Source organism: Bos taurus, chromosome 6 (genome assembly GCF_002263795.3).
Source record: "Bos taurus isolate L1 Dominette 01449 registration number 42190680 breed Hereford chromosome 6, ARS-UCD2.0, whole genome shotgun sequence".
Lineage (NCBI taxonomy): Eukaryota > Metazoa > Chordata > Mammalia > Artiodactyla > Bovidae > Bos > Bos taurus.
The window spans coordinates 105314544-105334348 of NC_037333.1; the positions used below are offsets into that span (position 1 = coordinate 105314544).

The window sequence follows — 19805 nt, forward strand, 5'->3', positions numbered from 1 at the left end:
TGTCCCTCCTCCCTAGGAAAGCCATGTGGGGTGTGCCCACCTGGCGATCACATCCAGCCTCCCCCCTCGGCAGGTGTGGCGGTGGGGAAGCTTCAGGGAGGAACCCCAGTAAACACTCTAAGGAGCCCCATGGTTTGACCTGCTCTGTCTCCCTGTATCTAGAACGTGTGCAGGATAGCACGGGTTTCAGGAGGCGAAGGGCCGAGGATGCCGGGTCAAAGGAGGTGCCTGGGCCCAGAGACAAACCCAGGGGTGGGGGTGGGGGGTGCTCCCTGTGGTGACACGTGGTTTTTGGACGTGCACTGCTAAAGCCAGCCCTGCATCAAAGGCCCGGCACCCACAGGACTCATCACACACCCCGCCACCCCCAGTCCGAGCCGTATGGATGTCACCGCAGCCCTCCCACCGGGGTGCCCAGGAGAGAAAGCCAAGCAAGGGACACAGACGGGGAGAGGGGGACGGGGCAGAGGCCAGACTCACTTCTCCCTTCCTTCCCCGACCACGGCGATCCTCTTACTGTCTTCCGTCCAAGCAATGTCCTTGATCTTCCCAGCGAAGGGCTGGTACTCATACTTCAGCAGGTGCTCCTTCTGCGTGGTGTCCCAGATCCTCAGCTTCCCAGACACGTCTGCGGGCACAACAGGGTGGTGAGGGCCACGCTCACCTCGGGGCCAAGGGCCGAGTGGGCTCTGGGCATGCCATGTGATGCTGCCCACCGTCCCCAGGCTGGTGGGCTGGCCTGGGCGGGGCTGGAAGGAGGCGCGGGCGGGGCTGGAAGGAGGCATGGGCATCCATCAGGTAAGCAGCACTCAGACGCCATCACTCAGAACCCGCTGCCTGTGAGGACCAGCACAGGATCTCCGTGTTTCCCCGGGGATCATGGGCCCTGCATAGGCTGTCAGGAAGCCCAGGGACGCACGGTGGCACCCCCTGAACCCCGGAAGCAGTCTGATTTATGACTGTATTCCTTTCCTTGAAGGGGGTCTAACTGGCACACAGGCTTGGGGCAACTACCTTTAACATTTAGGAGCTAAGGATCCTCATTTGCAAAACAGGAAAATCCTAGTGACACTGTCTCTCGGGTGTGGGTGCTGCACTGAACAGTGGAAACGAGAGGTGCCCCTGTGCCCTGCAGGCCTGCTCGTAGAGCCAGGCACCCCGCCAGCACCGGTGGCTGAGAGCCTCCTGGGAGACACACAGGTCGGCGCTGGGAGGGATGACACTCCAGGCAGAACCTGACGCCAAGCTGGTTTCTCACGGCAGCACTTGTGGCTGATCAGTGATAAAGCATCACCCCCTCCCTGCCCGTCACCACCCTGACACCCAGCTCCCAGCACCAACCCTGACACACCCCTTCCCAAAGGAGCAGGAAAGGTGGAGTGTTTTACAGGAACTCTCAAGGCTAGGAGCTCAGCCCCACGTGGGTCAGGGGTGGGGGTGGGGTGGCAAGGGAAGTCCCCTCCGCCCAGCAGCTCTGTTCACCCTGCTTCCAGGACCCCTGGCTGCTTCACTGAATGTGAGGCCCAGGGGAACAGCTCCTGTCTCCTGTTTGGGTCCACTCGAGGCTAAGTGTCTGCTGCAGACGCGAGCCCTGCCCCTTGTGGCTCTGTGGGTCTAAAACGCCCCCTACGACTACACCCGAGGGGGGACAACCAGCCACCAGAGGGCTGTTGTGCCAACAAAGCGAGTCGACACGTGCAAGTCTCAGACCAGCCCCCAGTCCGCTGCAGTCTAGACGAGTTAGTCTTTAGTGGGTCAGCGGATTGCCTAAGGCTCTGCAGAGGCCACTGGGGACCCCGCCTCTGAGGGCGCACACCCGGGGCTCCTGTCTGGCCGTGGGACAGCTGGGAGGGGACACAGGCCTCCCTGTGAATGGCACGGATGAGGGGACCCTGGTCTCTGGACTGGTCCAGCCGGACGGCCTGGCACGCTGCCCGAGGCGAGCTCAGAAGCTGACTCGAGTGAGTTAGGCCCCTTGGCTGAACGAACGGGCCAGCAGGAAAAGGCAAGAAAGGGGCAGAGGCCGGAGAAGGGAAAGGTGTACTGCGTGTGCAGGAAGGACCCATGCACCAACGCCCGTGCTCACGTGTACGTGTGCTCACATTCACACACGCACCAGGCCGTGTAGTCCCCGCGCTCAGGCCAGCCCAGGGCGCTACACGGAGTCATGGAGAACACAGCAGCGTCTGCAGCACATGGCAGAAACAGCCCCACCCCCGGCCCCCAAGACAGCAGAACCGCTCTCCCCCTCCCCAGGCTCAGAGGGGGTCTGCCTGCCCTGCCCTCAGCTCACTCTCCCCTTAACAGGCCTGGCATCACAGTTCTTCTCCACCACCTGCCCCCCGACCCCGACCTGGACCATCAGCCTCCTCTGATGGGCCCTGCTGGTACATTTAATTCTTTTCAGGAGCGCTTGTGCTGGAAACAGATGGAGGGGTTAGAGAACAGGCGTGGCCCCATCGGCTGAGGGCAGCCCTAACCGGGTACCCCTGGGGACCAGGCCCCTGCACTAGGCCACGGGGTACAGCACAGACTAGGCACCTGCTTGCACACACACACACTCGTCCACGTGCTGCACTCACAGGGCCACAGAGCAGAGGCCACAGTGCACGGGGCAGACAGGGCCAGGGGGAAGGGCTCCCTTCCTCCACAAGGCCTCCTTCCACCATCCGGAGAGGGTCTCTCCCCAGACAATAAGCTGCTTCCAAAAAAGAAACAGGATCTGTTCATGGTGAGCCTGTGCCCCCAACTTTGGTGTGGGGCTCACACCAGCATCACTGCAGTGTCAGGGGTGGAGACCCCTATGCAGCCCCAGCAGCCTGGGAAGATCCCCTAGAAAGGTAAATCAGGCCCTGGAATGGCTCTACCCTGAGGACCACCAGCCAGGAGAGAGGGTCCCCAAAGGCATACACTGCTGTCTGGTTTAGGGGCTGGGGGCCTGGGCTCCTCACCCAGGCCTTCCGGAAAGTTCGATCCTTTACCTGAATGTGGACCAGCCAAACTTACGGGGATCTACAGACTCACAGATCTGAGGCTGGAGCCCTGTCTGGGAGTGACCGCAGGATTCCCGAGGTCCTGGGACCCCCAACCCCACCCTGGACATACCAGGTGCTGGGTAACCCACTTTAGCCAGAGAGCACGGCACCTCTCCAGCTCCATACTCTACACACAACACTATCTTTAGCCCAGAGCTCTAATCTCCGTGCAGTAAATGTTTCCTGGTCTTTGCTCCATTCAAAGGACCAGCTTGCTAGAAACATAAAACACACCGCCCACAGCCTGCGGGCTCACAGCCCCACCCCGCTCACTTCCCCATCAAACCCGGGAGCCAGCAAGGGAGGGAAAACGTGAGATGGAGCCTGTACTTCTGCGGACTGTCCTTTGCAACGGTCTCTGCACCAGCAGGCGAGGACCGTGCTTCCTGCTGGTTCAGTGACCTGCCCGGGGACCGCAGGGCAGGCCTGGCTCGTGAGTGATTCAGCAGCTGGGCCGCGGCTCCCAGCACCAGGCCGCTGAGCTGCGCCAACCATACTCCTCTCCCGAGAAGACACATTTTAATAGGCACCAGGGCCAAATCCCGGGCTTTAAATGAAGAGGCATTGTGCTGGCAAGCAAAGCAGGGCCAGCGGGGCTGGGGGGGTTGGGAATCACAGGGCTAGAGTAAATCATAGGGTATAAATTAGAGCAAGTTTTACAGATGGAATCAAGAGTAGGTCTAAACATAAAAATCATTAAGGGCCCACTTCGTGCCAGCTCCTGGCTGAGTCCCACACACACAACCCTGGACAGCTGGCATCAGCCGTCAGCGAGCACGCCTCTCACCCCGGAGTTTCAGGGACAGACACCCGGTCCCCTATGGTGCCTACCAGGGCACCCCGGGCATCGCACACGCACTGCTGCCCGGGGTCCTCCCCAAACCAACCTGGCAGGAACAAAAGCTCCGGTTTACAGACAAGGCACTTAAATTAAGGCCCAGGAAGGTGAGTTATTTTAAGGAAGGCTTGCATAGGTAGGAGGACTTCCCTGGCGGCTCAGTGGTAAAGGAGACTCGGGTTCGTTCCCTGGGTTGGGAAGATCCCCTGGAGAAGGAAATGCCAACCCACTCCAGTACTCTTGCCTGGGAAATCCAAATCCCATGGACAGAGAAGCCTGGCGGGCTACAGTCCATGGGGCTGCAGAGATAGACATGACAGAGCGACTAGACAACGACAACACAGCTATGAAGGGGCAACCGGTATGTACACCGTACACCGGTATGTACGATCCCTGCCCTTCTCCGCTGGCCATTCATCTGTTCAGCAATTTGCTCATTTCCATCCCTCTCCGGGGGGGATCTGACAAGGCCCACATCAGCTCATCACCCTTCCTGGGGCCTGAGACCCGGCTGGACGCAGGCAAGGCTGCCCGTCAACACCTGCTGAGTGTACAAACCGATGAATGGATGGGAGACGCGGGGGCAGCCAGTCTACCTTGTATGCCCTCCTTCTCAGCTGTAGACCAGACAGCGTCGGGGTGAACAGAGCCTCCTTCACCACGGGCATCTCATGTCCCTCCTCTCGCCCAGCCTCCCACCGAGCCACAGAGAAGTCCAGCTGGAGGGAGCCAAGACCTCAACCGCCAAACAGAACGAGTGCCTGCCTGAGGCCAGAGTTGTGCTCGGTACAGGGAAAGGGCAGCAGAGAAAGGCTACGTGAGGCAAAGCTACAAGTCAGGAACACACACACACTCACAAACACAGAAACACACACACACAGAAACACGCACTCACACGCAGAAACACACACACACACACACACAGAAACACACACTCACACACAGAAACACACACACACACACAGAAACACACACACACACGAGGCAAAGCTACAAGTCAGAAACACACACACACACAGAAACACACACACAAACACAGAAACACACACACACAAACACACACAAACACAAACACACGAGGCAAAGCTACAAGTCAAACACACACACACACACAGAAACACACACACAAACACAGAAACACACACACAAACACACACACACGAGGCAAAGCTACAAGTCAGAAACACACACACACACACTACAGAAACACACACACAAACACACACACACGAGGCAAAGCTACAAGTCAGAAACACACACACACACACACACAGAAACACACACACACACGAGGCAAAGCTACAAGTCAGAAACACACACACACACAGAAACACACACACAAACACACACACACGAGGCAAAGCTACAAGTCAGAAACACACACACACACACACACACACACAGAAACACACACACACACGAGGCAAAGCTACAAGTCAGAAACACACACACACACACACACACTCACAAACACACACACACAGAAACACACACACTCACAAACACAGAAACACACACACACACGAGGCAAAGCTACAAGTCAGAAACACACACACGCAAACACACACACACTCACCAACACAGAAACACACACACACACAGAAACACACACACACACGAGGCAAAGCTACAAGTCAGAAACACACACACACACACACAGAAACACACACACAGTCACACACACTCACTCACACACACACACACTCTCAATGGGCTTTGATACATCACAACACAGCTGCCCTAATGGCTCGTGAGCATCCCGCTGACCTCCGAGCTGGAACCAGCTGGAACACTGCCAGCTACACTTCTGGAAAGGGAGTTCTCGGCGGCTTACACTTCCCATGTCAGCCCACCTACCATCTCCATCCTCCTGGACCTTCCTCCCTCACCCACCTCCCCAACCTGCCCAAGCCAGGGACCCAGGACTCGGGGCGGGGTGGGCCACACCGCATGCAGCCAGAAGCCGCGTGTGCGGATGGACAGGTACCTCCGGAGGCGATGTAGAAGCCGCTGGGTGCGTACTTGGCCACCACCACCTGGTGGGCGTGCTCCGTGTAGATGTCCGCAATGGCCGGATTCTGCGGGAGGAGACCAGAATGAACACAGGCAACCCAGAAGTGGGCAAACTTGCTTTCCACTCTCTGGATTAACGGAGTTGGGTGGGAAAATGACCCACAGACATACACAAATACAGACGTCAAAACCTCCGTAAGGAAAATCCCAGAAGTACACTTACCTGCCTGGGTGACAAGAATTCTAGGCAATTTAACTCTTATGAGATGCGAGGTGATTTGCTTTCTTTCGGTACTTGCCGAACAAGTACGTATTTTCGAAATACACATGGGACATAAAAGTTTCCTTAGGAAAAAAAAATCTACGACTCTTTCTCCCACTTGTAAGGGGCTGCCGCCTTCCCTGAGTCTAGCTCCCCAGAGCGGGTCTCCCCTGTTCCGAACCAGCTCTCCCCAGGCTGCCAGGTGGGGTCTGACCCAAACCGGAGCCTCTGGCCTGGAGGAGCAGGAACACAGAAGTGGGCAGGCAGCTGGGGGGCCCCTCCTTGGTCAAATCCCTCGATTTGGGAAACTCCCTTTCGTGGCTCAAATCCAAGGCTGGCTGGACTCTGCAGTGAGAACTGGGCCAGCGTCGGAGACCAGGAGCAGCTCTCCGGACTCAATCATCAGGCTTAAACGTACAATTTATCAAAGTCAATCAGGGCACTCCCGGACACACACGGCCCAGGGGCCTCAGCAAACCTAAGGCCCTGAGCTCAGATGCTCTGTCATCAGAGCCCAGCGTCCTCCCAGGAGGGCAGAGAGAGCCAGGCATCTAATCCCCGACACCCGCCGACACGCACTGCAGAGCCAAGTGCCTTGTGAAAGGAGCAGCTACAGGCTGTGAACACATCGGGTCCCAGGGAGGCTGCTGCGGGCGCATCTGACCTGCCCCCCAACCGCTCCCACCTCTTCTAACCACCTCATAGTCTCCCCCTCCCCATCTCCTTAACGCCCTTCAACAAGGCCAGAGGCCCGGACTCTTCTCAGCTTCCTAGCCACAGGATCGCCCGCCCTCTCACCCGACAGTCCGGAGAAGCGTCCTGCTAAGTCCCAGCTCCGGCAACCTCCCTCCTACCATTCCTACAAGCCCCCTGGTCTCCGTAAATGCTGTGCCCTCGCCAGCAACACCTCTCCCTGCCTGCTAACACCCACTTATCAGGCCTGAAGAGCCATCTGCGTGAAGCCTGCTGTGACAGCCCCTCTCTCTCCTATGCCTGCGAATCATTTAACCCGACACACACCACGGTCCCTGGCCCCCTTATCCCTCTCCTCCAACTCCTCTTTGAGCTGCTCCATGTGCATTTATCTCCTTTAGCCATCACAGCCGTTAGCAAACGACAGATGCTCAATTATTTTTTTTTGGTGGGGGGTAAAAGTTTACACAGTCCTTTACCCCTAGGACTTGGTGTCACATGATAGAGTAGGTACTTAACATATGTGGTTCATACGTTAATCTGATGCAGAATAAACATATGCAAAAAGTGAAATCAGAGAGACTTCAACCATCTGAAGATATTCTGAATGGCAAATTAACCCGTGCAAAGGTGCTCGATGCCCTTAGCCTTTTGGGAAACGCAAATCAGAACTATAGTGAGAAACCACCCTATACCCAGGAGAGTCAAGAGAATTAAGACTGAAGTGACCAAATGTTGGCAAGGATGGGTGGGGTACAGTCTGGAATGTTTATATACTGCTGGGGAGAATGTAAAATAATACAGCTGGAAGAGTTGAGCTGGTTATTTATAAAGTTAAACACAACATTTATGCAAAAACCCCAAGAGAAAGAAAAGTGCGTGCTCACAAAAAGATACACATGAAAGTTCACGACAGCCCCTAAGTGGGAACCAACCAACCCGAAAGTCCACCCCCAGGTGCCTGGAGAAGCAAAGGGCTGTCCGCCCAAGGGACCACTACCCGGCAACAAAAGGCTACAAACTGCGGAGGCCCCTCAACCACGGGAGGAGCCTCGAAAGCCTCACGCTGAGTGACAAAGCCGACGCAAAGGAGAACGAGCAGCAGGAGTCTGTTCTGATCAAAGTCCAGGAAAGGCCAGCCCACAGGCCACAGAAAGCCAGTCGCTGATGGAGCTTCCAGGGGCTGGGGGGTGGGGGGCAGGGTGGAGAGGCCCATGGAGAGGCCCAGGGGGGTGACTGGACAGCTGGTGGCGGGGGTGATGGGATGATATTTAATTTGTCAAAACTCTAGTTGTGCTTTTGAAATGGAAGGATTTTATTGTCCTTAGATTACCCTGCAATAAAACGATGATGTGTAGGATCCAGTAAACGTCAGTCAGAACCCAACCTGTTCCTGCCCAGGTTAGCCCTCTGGACTGGAACGTTCTAATGAGGACAACTTCCCTCATAGAGAAGCTGGCGAAAGCGGTCTGTGGCCGGGTAGCTTCAAGGCCCGTGTTCCGAGGCTGACCGAGGGCTCTCAGCCCTGCATGTGGGCACAACAGGTGGGAGACCACCCCCCCAGGGGGACTCATGCCCACAGTGATGCCCAGCCTGGCCTTGCCCTTAAAGGGGAGCGGGGAGGGGGTGGCGTGTGGAGAAGTGGAAGGTGAGTTAAACAGCGGCCCTGGGAGGCAGTCCTGCCCCTACAGATACTTCCCCTAAAGCGGCTGGGGCGAGCTCTCCCGGCGCCCCCGTCCACATTCCCAACACAACTGGGGGCGAGCTCTCCAGGCTGAACACAACAAACAGAACACTCCGAGTCAGCAGCAGAACCCCGCCCTCAGCTCCCCGGCCAAAGGGGACGCCTCCCTGGCCCCAGAGGCCAGGCTCATGGCAAACCCAGCCCTGTGGGGCTGGGGCGCCCCTCCCCTGGGACTTCCTTCCTGCCCTCCTCCCCCCACCGCCCCATCAGGGGACAGGGGCTTCAGGCAGAAACCAGAAGGAAGCCTCGGCATTTGAGGCCCGTGGGTGCCTAGCGGATGTGGGCTGAGCCTGCGAAAACCTCCTGTCGTCTCGCTGGGTCCCCAGGTGCATCCCAGCCCTGCCCCCAACCCTCCATCTTTGGTGCATCCCTTCGCACCCTTCCACCTCTGACCCCAGGCCTGTCCCAGCCCTGGCCCTGACCTGCTGTTCAACCCTGCCCTGCCCTGTGATCCTAGGCTTGTCCCAAGTCCATCCAACTCATCTTCCCACCCTGGCCAGATTCCAGTTTTTCCTGCCCCTCCTGGGACCAGGACAATACCATGACAACATCTGAACTGACCCCTCTGCCTTTCACCAACCCACCAGGCTCTGTGTCCGGACTCTGATCACACATTCAGAGGCCCCTGGACCGTTCCCACCTCCCACCTGTGCGTGGAGGCCCCGCCCCAGCCCAGCAAATGAAGCATTCTCCCCCCATACCTTTCCACACATGGAAGGGAGAATCCCTAAAGCACCCCCCGCCCCCAAAGGAGCCTTCACATTCCTGTGTCCTCTGAGGCCAGAGGTCACCGCGGCACTTCACAGGTAAGGTTAAGGGGTGGCCCCAGCCACAGGGCATGCAGTTTTGCCACGGCGCGCCTGGAATCCTATGGACGTGTCGCCACATCAGTGAAGCCGTGGGACACAGCCCTGCTCCTCTGGAGCTGCTGATGGCCCGTGGCGGCCTCCTCCAAACTCCAGGCAAAGTGACCTTTGGGAGGATTAAGTTTCCAGAGCGCTGGCTTTCTAGACACACCCAGTTCCTAAAAGCAGGCCCTAGAAACCCGACCTGCATGGCGAATGTGACCTGCGGGGCCCTCTGCTCACGGGGCACCCAACTCAATGACCGCCAAGCAGCTCCACAAACCTCTCTGCTTCCAGACCTGAAGAACTGAACCCAAAGGCTCAGTCCAGGGTTCAGCCAGCCTGCCCTGCTTGACCTTGAAGCCTCCTTCTCTCACCCAGAGGAAGCAGCCCTAAGCCACAGTCCAAAGTCCATTTCCCATTCTGCCCTCGCCCTCCTCCAGTGCTGCAGGCTGGAATACCTTCCCTACTTCCTAGATGACCTTCTCCGAATTACCTTCTAATGCTCGGGCAAAGGCTCCCAGCCTCCTCCAGGAAGCCTTCCCTGATGCTCCAAGGTAGAAATGATCTCTCCCAGCCCAGAAAGCCTATACACTACCTTCCCTATCCTCCCGCCCTTATTATTTGCTACCTTGGACACATGTCATTCTTACACCTGCAAAGCTCACCAAGTGGACCCCCCCAGAGGGCAGAGGCCAGGTCTGATTCACCACTGCAACTTCTGACCACCGCCCCCCGACCCGCCGAAAAGACTGGGGCATGCCAGTCCCCAGCAGCCATTTTTGAAAACACAACCATCGTATGCTGATGACTACTCTCAGACAGCCGGGGTGACCCTTCAGTTGATTCTCTTTGAAACCTCACAGTACCTATGGGTAACCTTAGGACTCATTTTACAGGCAAAGAAGTGGGGCAGAGAGACTTGGAGGGATGTGCCCAAGTAAGTGGGGGGACTGGGACCTGAACTCAGCCGAGCGGCCTTGCTCCCCTTGGTTCTACTCCATTACCTACGTCTGGAGTCACTGTCAGCCTGACTCCTAACTCAGGGAACAGAGGTTTGTAGCGGTGGTGACAGCTACCCAGCTACCCGCCAGAAAGTGTAGAGCCCGAATGGAGGCGGGCAGGAGTGGCCACGCCCACAATCTTCCTTCTGGCTCCTGCCCAGCCCCCACCCTGAAGCAAACCAAGCCCTAGAACAGGGGCCCCAGGGGCGGGGGTGCCCACGTGAGAGTGGGCATACCATTCCCTGCTGGGCCCAGCATGACACCCCCTCCCTTCCTGTCCCCCTTTCCCTCTGCCTGCCCAGGGCCTTAGGAGGAGTCAGGAGGGCAGGCTTTGGGGGCCAGGGTCAGCCCCCACAGTGTAACCAGGGACAGGGCTGCCGCTCTGCTGCAACCGTTTCTTTGCCTCCCTGCCAAGGGCAAGAAATGGTGGCTCAGATGGTAAAGAACCCGCCTGCCAATGCAGGAGACGCGGGTTTGGTCCCAGGGTCGGGAAGATCCCCTGGAGAAGGGAATGGCAACCCACTGCAGTATTCTTGCCTGGAGAATCCCATGGGGAGAGGAGCCTGGTGGGCTACAGTCCATGGGGTCGCAGAGTCAGACACAACTGAGCAAGCACACGACAACAAAGGGTAAGACAGACACCCAAAGGCCCCAGTGAGTCCGCAACAGTGCCAAGGACACGAGCTCAGCTTCTTCCAACCTCCATGCGCCTGCACTCCCTGTCCAGACTCCCCTCATCTCTGCTGTCTCAATCCCCCTTCCTGGAAAACTCTTACCCACCCTCCAAAACCCAACTCAAAAGTGCCCTTGCTCCAGAAACCTTCCCTGAGGCTCTGTGACACAGCTGGCCCTTTCCTCTTGTTCCCAAAACGCTGAGGACATGCTTCTTTAAAGCGCTAACCTGGTGAGTTAGAATGTTACCTACTGGGGTTCTTTGCTCGCCCCTGCTGACATTTTGGGCTGGGGAACTCTTTGTTGCAAGACAGTCCTGTGCATTGTGGGATGTTTGGCAACCCCTGGCCTCTGCCCACTAGATACCAGTAGCACAAAAATGTCTTCAGATATTGCCAAATACCCCTCAACAGTGTGGGGTGGGGACAAAACTGCCTCTCAACTGAGAGCCACTGATTTAACCTTGGGCACCATGGCTACGGGCCAGGCTTGGCAAGAGAGGGAACGTGTGTGGGAAACGTCAGGGCTGAGGACTGGATGCAGCAGCTGACGATGCCTTCATCTTCGAGCAGCTTCCTAATTGGCCTCCCTCCTGCCTCACGTGGATTTCCCAGGTGGTGAAGTGGTAAAGAATCTGCCTGCCAATGCAGGAGACGTGGGAGACGTGGGTTCAATCCTTGGGTGGGGAAGATCCCACGAGAAAGCAGAATGGCAACCTGCTCCAGTATTCTTGCCTGGAAAATTCCACGCACAGGGGAGCCTAGGGGGCTACAGTCAGTGGGGTCACAAAGAGTGGGACGCACCGAGCATGCACACACCTGCTTCATACCTTAGCTGCAGAACAGTCTCTCCACTGACTTGACTACATGGTTCATCTGTTGAACCTTTTCGTGGTTCTGGTGGCCTCGGGGCAGGGCCAGGCTGCGGTGGGGCGGCCTGACTCCCAGCACCCTCTCCTGCCTGCCTGTAACTCCCCCCACCCCAGGGCTCCTGCCACAAGCGTCCACAACCTGTGCAGGACTCTCTCGCCAACCCCGCTCCACCTGATGGTCCCTTCCCAGGGCCCCAGCTGCTCAAGGTCCCCTGGGATGACACCTCCTGGCATGTTTCTTCCTCTCGGCATCAGTCCTGAGTGTCGGTTTCCCTGGAGACTGAGCTCTGTGAGGACAGGCCTTTGCAGGGGAGTGTCCAGAGCCAGGCCTGGGCTCCGCTACACAGCAGGTGCTTATATACACCTATAACAGGATCAAGTCAGGCTCAAGCACAGGAAGTGGAGGGGGCAAGGAGGGTGGGAGAGAAGTGGAAGTGACCCCCTGAGCCAGCTGCCACTCAGGGTGTGGGAGGTTCATATAGTCAAGACGACTGGCAATGGGTGGACACTGACATCAGAGCCCAGGCACCTGAAGATCATTAGCCCAGAAGCCAGTGGAACACGTCCCCACCCTTTGGGCTCCCCAACAGCTCTGGAGCCTTCTCTGAGCCCAGCATCCTTGCTCATTAAAAGGCCAGACCACAGGACCCCAGCGCTCTCCTGGCCTGACCCCATGTCTGTGCTGCCTGCTGGCCTTCTGTCCAGGTGGCAATCAAACACGCCACCTCCTTTTGTCATCAGGCGGCCCGTTTCAGTCCCACCCGAGGCAGTGAGCTCCACACAGGCAGGGGCACCGTCTCTGCGCTGCCCATAGAACATGCAGTCGTCCTGGGCAGGGGGCAGGGACTCGAGGCATGCGTCATGGGACAGAAGGGACGAGGTCGGTCCTCCTCTGGCCATCTGTCCCTTCGTGTACACACCCCACCCCCACCTGAAGGGGACGCCCTAGGTGGTCCATCTGCACGCTGACCGGCAGGTCACCCCGTGGGAAACTCAGCGCTCAAGTTCAACATCCCCTAAGCTGGCCTCCAGGGCTTTCCAGGTGGCCCAAGTGGTAAAGAACCCACCTGTCGATGCAGGAGGCATGCAGATGCGGGTTCGATCCCTGGGTTGGGAAGATCCCCTGGCAGAGGGCATGGAACCCACTCCATGGGTCACAACAGAGTTGGACACAACTAAGCACGTGGCACACACGCCAGCTGGGCCCTGCCCTGCTGACAAGGAGCCCACAGAGCCCGTGCTTGGAAGCACAGAAACACCAGACTGCTCCAAACACTACACCCCCTGGAATTTAACTTCATATAAATCATTTTCCCCCACATATGTGCATGTGTGTATATATACAGTGGGAAGATCCCCTGGAGAAGGAAATGGCAACCCGCTCCAGTATCCTTGCCTGGAGAATCTTCATAGACAGAGGAGCCTGGCGGGCCACAGTCCATGGGGTCGCAGAGTCAGACGCGACTGAGCAACTACTACACACACATATAGTACATTCTAGCTCTGGAATGTAGGGGCTGCAGAGCTTTAAAAGCAGGCCCCAAACCTGCCTGTGTAGCAGCCCTGCTGGCTACTACTGGCAGCGGGCACTCACTTGCCAGAGCCAGTTTACAGGGAAGTGATCCCAGGCGGTTTAGAAGGTGATGAGGCTCCTTCACAGCCACTGGGCGGGGGCTGGGGGGGGGGGGGCCGGCGGGCGGGGAACCTTTTAACTACACTGCAGGCGGGGGGCAACAGGGCCTCGAAGTACGAGTTTATTAGGCTCCCTCCTTCTGGAATCTTCCTTTCTGGATGGCCATCTCACTGCCTGCTTTTAACCCTGCAGAGAATTTCCTCTCCTCTCCTAGGTGTGGCAATCAAATGTGTTGAGAGAAAAACAGATGAGAAACGCTCTCTGCCACCAGCTTGAGAAGCGCCGTGATGCTGGGTTCACAAAGCAACTTTGAAGGCAGCAAAGTGCGTGACAGCTGTGGCTCCAAGTGGAAGGCTAGCAAGGGCCTGACGCCTGCTTGGCGGGAATAAAGGTGGTATCTGCCACTCAGTCGTGTCCAACTCTGTAGCTCTCAGGGCTTCTTTGTCCATGGAGTTCTCCTGGCAAGAATACCGAAGTGGGTTGCCATTTCCTTTTCCAGGGGATCTTCCCTACCCAGGGATCCAACCTGCATCTCCTGCACGGCAGGCAGATTCTTTTCCGTCTGAGCCACCAGGGGAGCCTTTCTTACTTCCATACAGTAAAACCTCTGTGGCTGCATCTCCGCCACACAGCCCGCCTTTCAATCAAGAAGAGACTTACTGAGCACCGGACTACGTGCCAGGCACTGTGCTAGGCCGGGACACGGCAGGTGGGAGTGGCTACTCGCTGTCTGGCTCCCGGAAGGCCAGGATGGGAGGGCCACTTAGGAGGCCAAGCTGCCACAGCAAATGGGCAGCGAGTCATGCTGCTATTTGAGGCAAGAATGCGCAGACAAGGGACACAGCAAGGCCCAAGTCTGGAGACCCACACGAAGCAAGCTCCAGGGAGGGGTGTGGAATCTGGGGGCCTGGAGCCCCAGCGGGGGGAAGGTGGCAGTAAGGAGAGGTCAGGGATGCAAGGCTGGACGACAGGGCACCATTGGTCTCGGATGGGAGAGCAAAGAACAGCTCGACCCCATGTTTTAATAACCGGTCCAGCAGCAGTGCTGAGGGCGGGCTGGAGGAGGGCCAGGGAGAAAGGCCAGTTTGGCCTTTGGTTTCTGCAGTCCAGGCGAGATAGCACGATGAGGGTGGAAGCAGTGAAAAATCCGTCAGATTCGGAAGTCTTTGAATGCAGAGGCAATAGGACTCACTAGAGAACTAAATATGGTGTGGAAAGGGGAAGTCCAAGGCTGGGGCCAGAACCGCTGGCGGAGTGGCGGTCACCATTCTGGGGATGAATGTGTGGGAAACCCAACTATGGGCGGGCGTGTTCAGTATAAGCCGCCCATCAGATGTTCTGTTGGACGTTCCCGATCTGGTCCCCTCCTCCCTTTCGTGTCTCTTCTGGACTCTGAGCCTGTATTCCAACCAGAAAACACTCTCTATTTCAATATTCATGAGTAGTGTCTTTTTTTTCCCCAGGAATACTCCGCCCTAACAAAAATTGTTCCCACCTTGACTTGAGCAGCAATGGTCTGCTCCCATTAAACAAAAGCCTAAATGCCTGATGGGGCTTCCCGAACAGGGTGGGAAGAACACATCGGCACCCCGGTGCTGTCCTGGCCCTGAAGACACTCACAAACATGGGACAGGTAAGCAGACGCGCCCTCCAAAGAGAATGGTAAACTCGAGGCGGTACGGCTAAGGACGAAAAGCTCAGAAGAGGGACTTCCCTGGTGGTCTAGTGATTGGGAATCCATCTTGCAATGTGGGGGATGCGGGTTTGATCCCTGGTTGGGGAGCTGGGATTCCCACCAGCCACGGGGCAACTAAGCCCTCATGGTGCAACGACTAAGCCAGGTGCCTCAACTAGAGAAACCCGTGTGCTGCAACTAAGACCTGTCGCAGCCAAAAATAAATAAATATTATTTAAAAAAAAAAAAAGCTCAGAAGAATAAGCAAGCAGAAAACAGAATAGGTTCCATAAGTTAGGGAATGCCCCTGCAAGGGGGTGCTTGTCCGTGACTGTAAACAGCGTCTCCATTGGAAGTGGCTCCATTTACTGGCTGCCTTCATCTCGCTGAGCTGGACCCCAGTTCTGAGCAGTGGGTCCCCTGGGCGGGTGGAGCAGGGAGGTGGGGAAGATGCGGTTTAAAGGAGAAGCTGCAGGTTAAGAACCTTTCATGGCACCAGACACACAGTAGGTCTTCATGGGCAGGCTGCCATCTGGAAGTGAGTATAGCCTGCAGGGACGTGTGCGTGCCTTGTCAGGGGCAAACCCAAGCATTCATTCTGCTGCCCTGTATCCCTGAGAATGCCTTTACTCATTTTATTTGACAAACTACAGTATCTATCTACTCAGGACCTATCAATATCTATCTACTTGAGCGGACCATTGCTGCTCAAGTCATCTAAACTTTTCTTTTCTCAATATCTCAGAAGCTCTCTGGAGACCTCCGGATCTTTATGATCTAAGTTCTTGGCCATGTTTTCCCCAGTTCTGAGTGAGTTGGGATCAGCTTTCGAGGAATCTGTGTCTAGCAGAGGAGCTGTTCGCACCTTCAAAGCACATTCACACCCACCCACCCCTTCAAGTGAGGGGCCAAGCCATCCTGGGCAGGGCAGAAACTGCCAAATGGAGCTCTGTCTCCCAGCAGACTGTTTTGGGGGTGGGGGGGGCGGGGAGAGGGGTGCGGAGGCAGAGCCAGCAGCATCTCAGAACTCAAACAGACCAAGGAAACCAAGACCACAGAGCTCCTGCACTGCTTCAGCCAGCTCTGAGGTTCAGAAGCAAGGCTGTCTCCAAAGGGACAGTTCCAGTGCCCCAGGGGTAACCACCCACATACCCTGAATTAAAGCTGACACCCCTTGAGGGGGCATTGCCAATCAAAGCCATCCACCTACAGACTGTGTACAAGCCCCACCCAGAAAGCTCAGGAGAACCCTCCCCACCCCCAGACACTAGGGAATGGTCATGTAGATACCTCTGGCTTCCACCCCCCACCCCCTACTCAGTCCAGGCAGGCAGAAAAGATTTCAGTGTGTAATCTCAGCAGTGGGGAGCCTGACAAGTACACCGGGTCATTTCGATAATTACAGAGAAGTAACGGAATTTTTCGAGGATTTCCCAAGGAATGGGCTCTAGAAGCCTTCTCAGCCTGGGTACAGGAGGCCTGTGCATGATTCATGGGGATAAACTGGTTCCTTATTTTGCAGTGGGGCTCAGACCCCGCGAAAGGGAAGACCAGGCCGGAAGGGTAGAGACCTGGGTGTGAGCCCGCTCCTGCCACACTGGGGCACCCTGGGTGTGCCATGAGTATGGGTGTCCGCTCGGCATGCAGGGTCTCCCTCAGGGGGGCCCAGGCCAGCAGGGCAAGCCGGGGAGCCCCAAGTCATTTCCATTTTACAGATGAGTCAACCGGGGCTCAGAGAGGCCGAGTCACCAAGCACCCCAAGGGTCAAGGGCCAATCTCTCAAACCCAGAAGCCCTTCACTTGAAGGGAACTAAATCTGAGCCTCGGCTTCCCCCACGGAGAAAGAGAATTGGGTCTGGATCAATCTGTAACTGTCTCCCTGGGTTTCTGAGGTGTGGTCCCCGAGGCTGAGGGGGGCGTGGCGTCCTCGCCCCAGGCCGCTGGGCAGGAGGGGAGAGGGTGCAAGGGGAAGGATTCACCCCAAAGCTGGGCGGGTGGTCAGGGAAAGAACCGGCGCCCGGGCGGCGGCCGGGGGAGCGGGGGGCGAGGTACTCACGTCTATGTTCCTCAGGATGACGCACTTGCCGTTGGTGTAAAGAAAACTGTTGCCCTTGGGGTCGCCGCCGACAATCTTGGAGACACCCCTCTCCACCTGGGGGAGGCTGGCGAACACCTTCTCTGCAGAGACACAAACGCAGCCAGGCACCTGAGGGCCAGCCCCGCGCCGGGCTGAGGGCGGAGGAGAGGGAAAAGGGGAGAGAAAAAAAGGAGAAGGCGGGGGGGGGGGGTGCGGCCCTGGACCGGTCTCTGCCGGTCACCTGTTGCCTCCAACCCGGAGGGGCGGCCGCCACTTTGAAGGAGCGCAGGGGACGGGTGCGACTTCCTGGTCCGCGCGCTCCCTTAACCAGGCCCTGCAGGGAGATGCGGAGGCTTCTGCGGGGCCCCGACCGCATCGCCAACTTTGGGGCGCTCTCCTCGCCTTCCCTCGCCGGCCAGCCCGGCGCCCCCGGGAGGGCGGCGGGGCGCTCACCAGCCGGCTCCCGCACCCCTCCCCTGCGCCCCGCGGACCTCGCCGGACCGCCCGCACCCGGCCGATGGCCGACGGGGCCAGGCAGACAGGCAGGGCGGGCGCCCACCCCTGGGGCGGGGGGCGCACCGGGCCGCGGCACTTACTGATCTCGTACGGCATCCTTGCCCACTTGTTACCGCGCCGCGCTCGCCAGAGAGCCTGCAGGGGCCGCGCGCGCCGCGAATCAGACCTGGCCGAGGCCGAGCCCGGGGACAGGGGCCGAAAGGCGGCGCCGGGCGTGCAGGGCGCGGAGAGGGGCGGAGGGGGCGGTCCGAGGCCGGGTCTCAGAGGCCGGCTCGCGCCCTGCCCTGCGCGCAGCCGCTGCGGACGCGCCGAACCCGGAAGCGCGGCCCCGCGTGCGCGGCTCGCCCCCCAGCTTTGACCATATATAGTCAAGCGCTCGGCTCGGCGGCTGCGGCTCAGGCGAGCCTGCGCGGACCTGGCCGCCGCCGCGCCCCTCCCCCTCCTGGTTCGGGCCCCTCCCCGCTCCCTGCACGGCCCCGCCCAATGAGCCCCGCCTCCGGAAGTGACGTAGAACCGCGACCGCATGAAAAGGCGGCGTGGCGAGCGCGGCTCGTCAGAATGTGCCTGGGAGCCGGCGGGAGGACGTTGGGTGGCTCGGGTAGTAGTGGGGAAGGGTGGGCTAAGGAAGTTGATTTTTTTTTTTTTTTTTTTTGCTGAAGTTTTGCGGGCGGTGAAATCACCGGAGCTCCAGGATAAGGCTTGTGTTTGCGTGGCGGGCGTTTACCGAGCTGCCAGCTTTTCAGCCCAGTGGGCGTCCTGCTTGGGTTTTGCAAACAGAAGAGTTCTTTTTCTTGCTTTCTCCTTCAAAGCATGTTTAACTGGTAGTCGCCCTTCCTCGCAAAAAGGAGCTGTAGGAGGAGTTTTAGGGATGTGCTTTGCAGGGCCCGAGCTCTCTCAAAAACTTTTTAGGAAACTAGGAACCCAAGAGCAGAAGGGGGAGGGATGTAGGTTCTAAAAAAAAAAAAAAAAAATAGTGCTTATTTCCTAATGAAAGCAGAAGGGGGAACTTCAACTTGTAAGGCTGAAGCAGCGCCTCGTTGCTAGGGGAAAAGCAAGTTCGGTACTGCCTCGGGGTTTGCGGGGACGAGGGTAGAGGAGGGTTAAACGTAAACTCAAAAACCTCAGGGTGATCCTTTCTGGAAAAATTTTTTATGCTTAACCTTTACTCATTTGAAGCTTTGAAAATTTTCAACATAGAAAAATAGAAAAAACATAATAAAGATCTTGGCGTCAGACATAGGAATCGATGTACTGATTATAAGGAATTGCTCGCGGTGGAAGCTTCCAGAGCGAGGTGGTCAGTGTGTCTTCCTCGGCCAGGCCTGTGCGACCTCCTGGGGGCCATGCTATCCTTGCCTCTGGCTCTCTTGGGAAATCTTCCGGAGTTGCAGGGGACGTTGTACCTGGGTTGGCTCTATTTTTGAATTGCATCCAGGTCCATGTGTCTTTACTGAATAGTCCTGCAGAGCCTTGAAGGCGCACCTGTGTGAACACAGGTGTGTCCTATCTGGTCTCTAGGTATCTGCTCCTACCCTGCCCCACCTTCACCTCTGCTCTTCAGGCTGCAGCCTGTTTTAAAACTGAAAATGAAATCTGTTCCTTACTCTCAAACCTGTAGGTGCTCGATCTCAAAAGTTCAAGCTATAAGCCATAAAAATGGCCTACTGAGCCCTATGTGCTAGGTCTCAGGTTTCCATGAGACTATCTTACTCTCCACTTTCAGCTCTGCTCCCTCTTTGTTTTCTGCAGCACCTCAGCTTCCTGGGTATTCCACGAATGCCCCAGCCTTGCTCTTGCCTCCAGGGCTTCTGTAACCTCTGTTGGCTACCTGGAATTACTCAAAAGTACTTAAATGCATGTTGTTTATTCAGGGAAAACCCCCTACCCTGACCACCTGACTGAATCGAAAACTTCCATCCTCGACAAA

The 19805-nt window shown here is 57.2% G+C and overlaps 1 protein-coding gene across 3 annotated transcripts in view; it reads right to left on the reverse strand.

The window, feature by feature from the left end:
* WDR1 (WD repeat domain 1) overlaps nt 1-18194 on the reverse strand; it is a 41880-nt gene extending 23686 nt beyond the window's left edge. For 2 of the 3 annotated variants that reach the window (XM_059887560.1, XM_059887561.1), the window contains exons 1-4: nt 17959-18194; nt 17342-17463; nt 5861-5951; nt 481-628 (exon numbers count right to left, since the gene is read on the reverse strand). In XM_059887560.1, coding sequence (XP_059743543.1) covers nt 481-628; nt 5861-5951; nt 17342-17463; nt 17959-17974 — 377 coding nt within the window. In that variant the 5' untranslated portion in view covers nt 17975-18194. 3 annotated transcript variants of the gene reach the window in all.
* Between the last annotated feature and the right edge of the window lie 1611 nt (nt 18195-19805).